The sequence below is a fragment of the Sus scrofa genome, chromosome 1 (assembly GCF_000003025.6).
Source record: "Sus scrofa isolate TJ Tabasco breed Duroc chromosome 1, Sscrofa11.1, whole genome shotgun sequence".
In the NCBI taxonomy this organism is placed as follows: domain Eukaryota; kingdom Metazoa; phylum Chordata; class Mammalia; order Artiodactyla; family Suidae; genus Sus; species Sus scrofa.
The window spans coordinates 52,227,523-52,239,670 of record NC_010443.5 but is presented as its reverse complement, the minus strand read 5'-3'; the positions used below and the strand labels follow the sequence as shown (position 1 = coordinate 52,239,670).

At 38.1% G+C, this 12,148-nt stretch overlaps 1 protein-coding gene and 1 long non-coding RNA gene across 51 annotated transcripts in view; one reads left to right on the top strand and one right to left on the bottom strand.

The window, feature by feature from the left end:
* Positions 1 to 6,434, top strand: part of LOC106508874 — an 80,345-nt gene extending 73,911 nt beyond the window's left edge. Inside the window, exon 6 of the long non-coding RNA XR_001305973.2 lies at positions 4,416 to 6,434. This is a non-coding gene — a long non-coding RNA (uncharacterized LOC106508874). The remainder of the gene's footprint in view (positions 1 to 4,415) is intronic.
* The window catches only part of RIMS1 (regulating synaptic membrane exocytosis 1), a 461,317-nt gene that overhangs the window by 6,786 nt on the left and 442,383 nt on the right, over positions 1 to 12,148 (bottom strand). For all 50 annotated transcript variants that reach the window (XM_021073077.1, XM_021073090.1, XM_021073092.1 and 47 more), the window contains 2 exons: positions 4,119 to 4,257; positions 1,561 to 1,673 (listed from right to left, as the gene is read on the bottom strand). In XM_021073077.1, coding sequence (XP_020928736.1) covers positions 1,561 to 1,673; positions 4,119 to 4,257 — 252 coding nt within the window. The remainder of the gene's footprint in view (positions 1 to 1,560; positions 1,674 to 4,118; positions 4,258 to 12,148) is intronic.

Here is a 12,148-nt window from a genome sequence, read left to right as displayed (position 1 = left end):
TTAAAAACCATTTGCGGAGTTCCTGTCATGGCTCAGTGGTTAACGAATCCGACTAGGAACCATGAGGTTGTGGGTTCACTCCCTGGCCTTGCTCAGTGGGTTAAGGATCCGGCGTTGCTGTGAGCTGTGGTGTAAGTTGCAGATGCGACTCGGATCCTGCGTTGCTGTGGCTCTGGCGTAGGCCAGTGGCCGCAGCTCAGATTAGACCCCTACCTAGCCTGGGAATCTCCATATGCCACAGGAGTGGCCCTGGAAATGGCAAAAAGACAAAAAAAAAAAAAAAAAAAAGCAGCATTTGCTTAGTTTTATACATTGATATCATTACTTCAACTCTTACTCTCTCCTGGCAGTTTATCTCTCCCATAAAATCAAACACATTAGGTGTTCTATAGATTTCATCTTATGAATCTGACATGCTACAATTTGGGAAAGCTGCTTTTAATGCTTGCTGCAGCTGTTTTCTTAGATTTTCCTTCACTACCATCCTGGGTATCCCAACCATTTCTCTCTTGTGTGGAAGCATTTATTTATTGGATCTCATATTCCTCTTTTTTAGTTCACAGTCTTTAAATGCACATATTTTGTTGAAGGATATCCTCTAATATCTTTCTGAGCAATGTTGAGTATGAGAAAAATGTTTTGAGAGCCTTCTTGTCTGAGTATGTATTCCAGCCTCAAAGTGACTTGATGATTTGGCTGGTTACTGCACTCTACATTGGAAATCAATTGTTACCCAGAATTTGGAAGGCAGTGCTTATCTTCTGGATGCTAGTATTGTTATTAAAGAGTCCAATGAGAATTAGATTTTAGATAGTTTGCATAAAATTATTTAACTTCTTTTTTCTCTTAGGAAATTTGTGGGATTTTCCATTAATCTCTGTGCTATAAAATTGCAAGATAATGTCTTTGTGTTGACCTGTTCTCATGCATTTTGCTGACTACTTTATGGGTCCTTTCAAGCTGAAATCTCATATCCTTCAGGGAAGTATCATTTGCATAGGTTACATATAATTTTCTCCGTTTATTATCTTCCTTAAAACTTCATTGATGGTATATTTTTCCAGTAGTTTTTGATTTATCTGGCTTTAGTTTGGAAGTTCTTTCCCACTCCAAGACTATAGAAACAGTAACTTAAATGCTTTTCAGTATTTTCTAGTGTTTTTCTACATCCCATTTCTCTTTTGCAATTGAGTCCAAAATATTATTTCTTTAAGATCTTAAGTAGCGAGGTAATTTCATTAAATTTTTTGCATAAACACTTACGCCAACACCCTTTACTGAATAATCCATTGTTTTTTCCATGCTAGGAAATGTTCCCCTTCTCCTACATTTGGATCTACTGTAGAGTCTCTATCATACCAGAATTTTGATAATTCAAAGGTTGATGACTAACTTAATACCCCAAGTTAGAAAAATGCATTCGCAATTAGATGAATCATTTGAAACCAGTAACACCTGAGCCAAAATGTTGCTTCTCATTTGTATTACTATTATGCCACTTTAAATGATCTTGCCAACCTTGAAACATCAGTTTTCTTGAGTGAAAATAATTATTCTTACCCATTGCAGGGGTGGCGAGGGTTTGGCGGCCAACAAGCTGGGCTGGTCCCAATCCATCAAGAAAATCACTAAATTGACTATCCGCTCCTAGTCGCACTCCAGGAAATATTAAGCTATTAGCAAAATGACAAAAACCAAAACATAAAATCTCCTATAATTTTTTTCACTAGTTTCCATTAGACTACGAATTATGATCATGAATCAAACTGTACTTAGGCAATCAGTTTACTTACTGATTCTTTGCATTGCCTCTTAGCCAAGCATGAGGCTCAGCACTGATGGAGAAAAGGTCTAAACTATAAGTTTAAAACTGATGTTTTATTCAGGAGGACTAAGTTATAGGTTTTTTTTGTTTTGTTTTTTTGTTTTTGGTCTTTTTTTTTGCGCTATTTCTTGGGCTGCTCCAGCGGCATATGGAGGTTCCCAGGCTAGGGGTCGAATCGGAGCTGTAGCTGCCAGCCTACGCCAGAGCCACAGCAACGCAGGATCCGAGCCGCGTCTGTGACCTACACCACAACTCACAGCAACGCCGGATCTTTAACCCACTGAGCAAGGGCAGGGATCGAACCCGCAACCTCATGGTTCCTAGTCGGATTCGTTAACCACTGCACCACGACAGGAACTCCTAAGTTATAGTTTTTAAGGCAGTAAGTTTTCTGGACACTTTACAAATACAAATCCCTACAGAAGTGTATCCCCGACGTAAGAATAAGATGCAAATGTTTATACTTTGAACTGTATAAATAATTGCTCATGAACATTAGGTAACATTGGTGCTACATTTTAAGAAGTTACCAATAATTTCTTGAAAAAATATTACAGTAGAGTACAAACTCTTATTTACAAATAAAAATGTTTAATTTTGTTTGGCGTTCCTATTCTGTTGTGGCACAGTGGGTAAAGAACCCAGCTGCAGCAGCTCCAGTCACCGTGAAGGCGCAGGTTCAATCCCCAGGTTAAAGGATCTGGCATTGCTACAAGCTACGGCTTAGGTTGCAGCTGTGGCTCAGATTTGACCTCTGGCCTGGGAACTTCCATATACAATAGGTTTAGCTATAAAAATTTTTTTAAATGTTTATTACGTTTTTCCTTTTTGAGCAAATTAAAGTCTCACATTATCTGAGATTTTTTTTTAAGTTCAAATGGAAATGAATGGGTTAAAACATGCCACACCAGGACTGCCTGAAACCCCAGGCTATATACTCTTGTTTACTGATGTCTCCTGGGTAGCAAGAACAAGGCTTGTTACATTGTTGGGCTTCAAGAAGTAATTTTTGGAATAAACAGATTTCCATAAAGATCGATTGTTTCCAATGTGCTTTCATATATATTATTTCTTCACAATCAAAGGAATTAGAGTGTCTATTATATCTCATCCAGAGACTATAAAATATATCTATGAGATGTTAAGTGGCTTATCCATGGTGGAGGTAAATATGATTAGATGTGTTAATTTTTATATCAGAATACAATGTCTCCAGCCTTTATTTGCAGGTTGCTTCATGATACTTCAGCAAACACTGGTATTTTATTAGCAAGTTTAACTTCAGTAGCTTCATGCCTGCTGACTTTTGATCTTAGCTATACCTTGCTGGGAGCATTCTTACCAATAACTGGATCAAATAAACAGAATCACTCATTTCAGGTATGGGAAAGCCTATCATGAACATAAACTTGGCACAATTTATTTCATTTTGTGAACAAAATAGGCAAATGCAAGTAAAATAAAATAAATTATTAATTTTAGATCAGTAAAAAGATATTTGAATGGTACTAAATAATTATGGCATGGTTGATTCCCAAGCAACCCCCTGTGGAATGACAATTACTTATTGGTAAGATCTATCACCTCGGCAAAAGTTCAGTTTCATCAGAAAATTTCTCAAGCATAGAAAAATGCAGGTTTTATGCAGGATCTATATGAAATGGTTAAGAGCAAATCCAGTAAGCTAAAAATCTAGTTTTTTTTCCCAAAATTAATTTGTTTCAGGATTAACTAAAACTCTTTAATCAGAAAAATAATGAAGAAGAGAGATCCTGGGCCTTTTTCCTAAGGTATAAAATGAATTCGTGATGTAAGAAAATGTAAGCTGTTATTATGAGAATATTATACTTACAACAACTTAGAGCCCAACATAGTTTGGAGAAAAGTAGGAACGTGGGCACTTAGTTTCTCACTTAGACATTTTAATTCAGATTTTGGCATCTGGACCAGGCAATGAATGAGTTTTCCGTATGAAAGAGTCCATTAAATGTGGCATTTCTATAATAACCATCTGGTAATGGACTATTCTGAGCTTTTCTGGATGACGGACATCAGTTTATTCATGTTAGTCCACCATTTCTCCATCCCTTAGAAAGGTCTGCATGACCAGGTGCAGAGATGTGCCCGTGTATATGTATCAGAAGAAGTCAGGCTATGTTAAAATGGATGGTTGAACTTCCGATTAAATATAGAAGCTTCGTGATAGCCCCCAAAGCCTTGGTAGCTTTGTTCTTCTCGCTATGACTACACAAGCCTTGGTGCCAAGCCATACAGATGTGCTAACATCACTTACTTTCCCTCGGAGCTGTAGCTGTTAATGCTGCCATCTGTCGACTCCCGACTGGGCTGCCGTACCATCTTTCTCATCTCTGCTGCCATTCCTGTTTCTGTGCTTCTCTGTATGGTGCTTTTCAACTTCTTGTGGCCTGACTCTGACAGGAGAGAGTAAAAGAAACTCTAAGTTGGTTTTAGACAGTCCCCCCTGAGATTGATTGATGCTGCAAATAGAACAGTTAATTATGCATATAATGAAACATTTACTCAGAAAAAGTGTCTAAGAGAATCCTCTAATTAAGTCTCTTTGCCAAAGGATGCAATGGCCAAGGAGACAGTGGCACAAGGTACCAGCCCCAGAGACGGCCTGGATCCCAACGAACCGAAGTGAATACCTTCTGTTACTGCTGCTGAAGCTGTCAACTTCAATGAAAAACTAGATTTTGCACCAAACCGTTATGTGGAACCTAAGAGTTGTCTCCTAATCTGGAATGCTCCAGTGTGTGAGGACAGACCTAAAAGAATGGGCCAAGTCCTTTAAAGGAGAAGAAGCACTTAGAACCAGCATGGAACATACCACCATTTTGGTTCTACCAGGTATCTACAATCTGCATGAAGAGAAACAGCAGGATTTTATTTAATGATATTTGCAACACCTGAACATACATCATCTCATTTGAGATGACACAGGGTTATCTATGCAGCGAGAACAAGCACTATCTTAATTCCAAGGCTTCACAGCTACACAGGGCCTTTCAACACAGCTGTGTGTCTTCCAACTGCAGTTTTGGGCTGAATCTTTCCTGGCACTGTGAATCATACTGGCTGATCATTTTCCTGATAAACTCTAAGTTCAGAGCCACTTCCCTGAGCCCTTTTGAAATGTACTAGCCAGCATCCTATTCATAGTATGGTTTAGGGCATTATAAAACATTTATTTGATTAGAGCAATATCAAAAGGTTAGACAGACTGTTAGACTTTTACAATCTACCATGTTTTTTCTACCTACACAGTGTGCATTTCTCATTTTCGTTCAATTTTTTTCACATAGTAATACTTAATACCCATAAATAATATAGGAAAAATGTTCTCTCTATTCATAACCCCATACCTAAACTATGTATATACACATAAACTTTTCAATCATCATAAAATGTCTGTTAAGAAGATGCTTAGAAACACTCCTAAATAAACCATATGAAAACTTCACCTTAACCTCTCATTTTGGGTCACTGCAACCCTTGTGTAAGTGGTCTAATAAAAGATGTAATTAGTTATACTGTCTGGACTCAGTGCTGAATGTTTTCTATATAACAGCCATGCTGAGGTCTTCAAAGGATAAAGTAGAATATGTCATTCCTTTGCTCAAGATCTTGTGATGGTTTATCATCAAAATTAAAAGAAAATCCAAAACTGCTTTCATGGCACGCAGATGCTGTATAACCTGGCCCCTGGATGCCTCTCAGACCTCCCCTCCCCCCACCCCACGTGATCACTGTCTCCTGTCCTTCTGTCTTCCTTGCATTTGCTGGATACCCCAAGCATGGTGCTTCCAGACCCTTTCCCCTCCCTGTCCCCCCTTTTGGTCTTCTTGTTTATTTAGGGTTCTTCTTCTCCATCACTCTTTATCTCCTTTGCCATGCTTTGTATTGCTTCCCAGGACTGCTCCATCTGCTAGTAAAGCTTTATTTGTTTATGCTTGTTGTTGTTTCACCAATTCCAATTTAATTTCTACCAGGAGGAGGGCATTGTGAATATCCCACGCCATCATCCCTCATATCTAGAACAGTGGTATGAATCACATCACTCATACTAACCTACAATATTCTCATTCCACTTAACACAATTTTAATATAATGCAAACACATCTATATTTATTCTTTTAAAGATCGCACTGTTTCATTGTATGGTTATGTGGTATCATAACGAAACCATCTCCTTATTGATGAACATTTAGGAATGTTTCCAATTGTTATAGGAGTTTTTATATAATAAATTTCTAGGAGTTGTAGGAATTTCTTCAATCTTATTAGCCATCTCTAAATTGTCCTTTAGAAACATTTGTAGCAATTTACATCCTTGACCACCTTGGCATAGATGCCTCCACTTTGCCATCTATGGCTCTGGATTCTTCTTTACCTTTCCTCTTTCTGGTTTTTGTCTTGCCCACTTGACTTGTCATTATAGAATCTGGACACTTACTCAAGGCAGGGACTTCATCTATGGCCACTCTGAGTGCTCTTTAGTTTAGTTTGGGTTTTTATTGATATATATCCTGTGCCTCCTTCCTAGATGTAGTTCCCTTATGAAGTCACTGTGTAGAGCAACATTTCATCTCTGTGTGCATGCTGGCTGCATCCCACCTGAGGGGAAGTGGCAAGCGCCAAGGGTGTTTTACCCAAGTGAGCCAGCTACAATAACAGCAAAGTTTTGCCCCAGGCAATCAGTGAGGGTAGAACACCACATTCTATTGAAAATAATGAGGTTCTTAACTAGAAAAAATGAAGGCAAACTTTAAATGGTCGGGGCAATACTGGGTACGGGAGGAGAAACAGTTAAAAGGACAGCCATTTGGGGCTCAGGTGAGAGTAGTTACACATTAAGTTTTTCATTTATTTACCCTTCTTCCCTTCCTTCCATCTGTCCTTCATTCCATCCATCTATCCATCCATCCATCTTTCTTTCATCCATCCAACAAATATTTACTAAGCACCAACCAGATGTTCCACACTGTTCTAGGTGCCGGGGATATACTGATGCCACACCCTCATGGAGTTTACATAAGTGTATGTCTATACAAGAAAGGCAATGAACAAATCAACAGATATCTAATGTGCCTGGTAATAAGTTCTATGGACAAAAATAGGCAAGGGAAGGGGGGTGGAGAGTGGTGGGGCAGAGCAGCAATGGTTTTATTAGAAATGGGTCAACGTCTCATCAAACGTCGGTGTGAAGGATGTGAGGGGACAGGGCGATAGCCCCCACACTGGGGTTGGTCCTGGTGGCTGTAGTGGGAGGCTGTGAGTGATGGCGGGAGGTCAGGAGGAGCCGCTGTCGGGTCAACAGCACCCAATCCTCAGATTTCCTCTGCAGTCTTTCCAGTGCTGATGCTGACTTCAGCCAGGAGTCTCTATGTGTGCCTGGCAGTCCAGATGATGGGGAGAATGGGCTGTAAGAGCCTGGCTTCTCTTGCATTTCTTAACACTCCTTGCACATGGCTGTCATTCATGACATATTTGTTCAATGAATGAAAAGAAAAAATTCAAAACTGAAGTGTTCTTTATTGTTTTTTGAAACAGGGATATCAAGTTTTCTGAAACAAAGATACATGCACCCCTGTGTTCATAGCAGCACTATTTACAATAGCCAAGACATAGAAGCAACCTAAATGTCCATTAAGTAATGAATAGATAAAGAAGATGTGGTACATATATATACAATGGAATATCACTCAGCCATAAAAAAGAATGAAATAATGCCATTTTCAGTGATATGGATGGACCTAGAGATTAACATATTAAGTGAAATAAATCAGATGGAGAAGGAAAAATATCTTATGATATTGCTTATATGTGGAATATTAGAAAAATATACAAATGAGCTTATTTCCAAAACGGAAAGAGACTCACAGACATAGAAAACAAACTTATGGTTACCAAAGGGGAAAGGGGGGGGGGTTAAACTAGGAGAATGGGATTAATATATACACACTACTATATATAAAATAAACAACAAGGACCGACTATATAGCATGGGGAACTATATTCAATATCTTGTAATAAACTGTAAGGGGAAAGAATCTGAAAAAGAATATATATAAGTGTAACTGAATCACTGTGTTGTACACCTGAAACTAAAATGACATTGTAAATCAACTATACTTCAATAATTTTTTTTAAAGAAGGGTATGTCTACAGGGTGTCCCAAAATTCTTAGATAAATTTTAAACCTTAATAGCTTCCAAAAAGTAAGTGCTATACTCTTTGAAAAAACATCATGGAAGAGGTTGCTTATTGAACTTTGATGCTTATTTAATTTTACAAATTTGAATAATACACTTTGAATTTTGAAGTTTTTTAGTCTTTCTGAAGATGGCAAACATGGACCTGTATCTCGCTCTTGTCTTATTTATGTTAATAAATATCCAGGGCAAAGAGCTTTGATGCACTAAACAATTTTATAAAGGCCCAGGTAACAACAGCTGGGTAAATGATTCCAGCTCTGAATCTGTCTGATTTAAGTTCAAAGGGCTCTCAAATGATCTGGGATGTAAGAATTGGAAGAACTGTTTACAGATGTGGAAACCATGCATGTGGAGAAGTATAATCCATGCAACAAATACTTGTTCAGCACTTGCACTGGTCCTCTCCTTTTCTAGATGCTGATGATACAGCAAAGAACACACTGACCAAAACTCTGCCCGGATGGAGCTTACATTCTAGTGCAGACAGGGCCTTGCTCAGATCACCATCATTAGCAGCAGAAGCAGGATTAGAAACCTGATTTGCTGAACCTCAGTCTTGTGATCATTCCATTACACCACAGTTTAAGACAACACAGACTCTGATCTTACTTATTTTACAACTAAAACAATAGTTTAGCTGTACAGATATTCTCATGCACAATTTCATAAGAGCTTACAAGCTTGTTTGAATACTTTGTTAAAATCACATATATTCTATACAAATACAAGATATAATTATCTGTATTTATCTCTCTATGCTATAATTACAGCATAAAGTGTTACATATATGTCATTTTTAATACCAATACAATGTATTAAACCATTAATTATTGGAAAATATTGTTACGTCTGCTAAGGATACCACAATTATTTAAAAATTATTTGTATCCACTGAAGAGTCATTAACTTGATAAAAGCATGAAGTCTACTATCAAATTACATCATGAAACCTTTGACTTGCAACTGCTGTCCTAAGAACAAAAGATTAGAAAACCAGTATATTTTAATATTCTACATTCATCAACACATAAAATTAGTAGAATCCACGATATCTGGAGGCAATGCTTTGGAGGAACAAACTTCCTTTCACAGAATGGTCTAAAATATATATTCTGGTTATATGTGAATTGTCTCTTACCATATTTAGAGATGCTCTGTTTTTGTCTTTTAATATATTTTATTTTTAAATATGAAAATAATGTATGCATATGGCTAAAGAATCTAAACAGTGAAGACAATTACAAAAGCAAAAAATCTCCCAACCTTGCTCTCATCTCTCATCCCATGAGGTAACAATTTGTTTCATTTTTTTTGTCTGCATGAATTTACAAAATTTTTAAAAAAATTATTGAGGTAAAGAATGCATAGCATAAACTTTACAATTTTAACCATTTTTAAGTGTCTAGTTCAGTGGAATTAAGCATATTCACACTGTTGTGATGTTATATTTAGAAATATCTTATTGACTTAGTAATTTATTCTCTAAGTACTCATTACACAGCAAGTGCTCATAATCTAATAGGCATAGGTCTAGGTGTTGCAGCCCCACCAGTAATAAGACAGGGTAGCACATACAATAAACCACTAAAACCAGTCAGTGAACATGAGAATTTTAGAGAAATATATTATATCACTTACATGTAGTATCTAGAAAAAAGATACAAACTTATTTATAAAACACAAAGAGACTCACAGACATAGAAAAGAAACTTAGTTACCAAAGAAGAAGGGGGGGTAGGGATAAATTAGGAGAATGGGATTACCATATGCCCACCATCGTATATAAAATAGATAAACAACAAGGACCCACTGTATAGCACGGGGAATTGTATTCAGTATTCTATAATAACTTACATGGGAAAAGAATCTGAAAAAAGAATGTGTATACATACATATATAAATAGATAGATGTAGATACAGATATCCATATATAACTGAATCACTTTGTTGTACACCTGAAACTGACACAACATTGTAAACCAACTATACTTCAATTGAAAAAATCAAAATAATGTAAACTTTTAAAAATGATAATTTCAGATACTGGTATTCTTAAAAAAAGAGAGAGACTGTCTCAGTACAGTGAGTTTCTTCTGATTAGCTGGAAGGGAAGGTCACTTCTGAGAGTGTAGAAAGGGCAGCCTTCACTCGTAGATCTGAAGGAAAGATGTTTCAGGCAGAAGGTGCCAGGGAAGGACCCTGAGGAGGGTCCCTGGCATGTCTGAGAAGCTAAGGACGGTCAGGGTGGGTTTGACCAGCCGGGGCTGGAGGGGAGGAGGCTGAAGGAGCTGGGGCAGGCCCCTCTGTACTAAGTGTGGTGAGAAGCAGGGGAAGGTCAGGATCTGAGTTCTATTCACCACGGATCCCTGGAGCTACGGTGTGGGAATGAGCTGCAGGAATTAGAAGTGGCAGAGGCAGACGATGAGGCGGCCCCTTCCTTCCCTAAGAAGAGAGAAACGGTGGCCTTGGTTGCAGGGGCAGGGGGAGGAGTAGCCATGGAGATAAAGGAGTGTGCCCTGCAGTGAACTGAAGTCCTTGCTCTACCAGATGTGTGGATGGTTCAGAAAAACAGGAGGAGTAAGTAACTTTCAGGTTTTACAGTTAGGAAAACTAGTTGGATGATAGTATCACTTCCTGGAAAGGAAGAGGAACTTGTGGTTGGTGGAAATTCTGAATTCCTGATGTCCACGGGGCCCTAAATAGCCCTGTGAAGGGTAAAGTAGGAAGAGTCAGCAGGTGAGGGACAGGTCAGGACCAGAGATTAGGTCGGAAGGTAGGTAGGAAGCTAGGCAGACAGAAGGACAGACAGGACACACCAGCACACAGATGGAATAAAAGTCTATAGTATTAAGTGTAACGGGGAGAGAGTGCAGAGAGAGAGGAACAGAGGAGCCACCGGTGGAGGTGAGGATATTTCCATATTTAGTAGTCCAGAAGAAAGTCAAGGCTATTACGGGGTCCACAAGGGGAGACCTTTTAAGGTATAGAGAGAAAGCGTGTTATTAGAAGAATAAAGTGTTTCAGGGAGTAAGATAACTCAGTGTTGACTACTACTCAGAATTTTAGCAAGAAGCAGACACAGAGGTGATGACAGTGCCTGGATCCATGGGCCGTAGATCTGGTGATGTAGTGGGGCTAAGGGCTTGAAGGGAATGACCAGTCAGAAGAGAGAACGAGAGATGAGGAGGCAGAGTGGCTACTAGGACCATCTCCAAAAGGTCTGCAGTGACTGAGAAAGAGTCCCATAGCATGAGGGGAGACGTCTATTTTTTAAGCTGTGATATTAGAGCTTGTTTCCATGCAGATGGGAATCGATAAAAGCACAGTGTCAAACACACCAGTTTCAGGTCTAATGTTATTGGTTGGCGAGGTGAATAAAGATAGATGATGTCTGAAGATCATCTTTTAGTCAAAGCCCAATGCCCAAAGAATAGTCAATTCCATCCAATAACTGAAAAAAGTAGTAGAAGAATATCACCTCATTGCTTAAACAGTTTGGGCCCAAAAGATAAATGTAATAATGTTCTATTAACTCACAAAGAGAAACTACAGAGTAAGGGCAACTTTTTGGTTACCCTGAAAGTAACAACTGAGATCAGTGATAAGATTTATCTTTTCTTCTATGTACAGGAACAAAATTCAGTTTTTCTTTTTCAAGATTAGAGTATAATTGATTTATACTGTACAGCAGTGACTCAGTCATATATATATTCATATATATATAGTCATATATATAGTCATATATATATAGTCATATTCTTGTACAGTACAGGGAACTATGTCCAGTCTCCAATCTCTTGGGGTAGAACATGATGGAAGATGGTATGAGAAAACTCAGTTATTTTCACTTTTACTTCAATTTTTTTAATTTTACATTTTATTTATTTTTTTAATGGCCACCCAAGGCATATAGAAGTTCCCAGGCCAGGGATTGAATCCAAGCCATAACAGTGATAATGCCGAATTCTTAACCCACTAGGCCTCCAGAGACTCCAAAACTCAGTTATTTTTAAACAGAAGAGTTGTGGTGGTTAATATATGTTTTGTTCATTCATCCCTTATTTAATTATTCAATAAACAATTT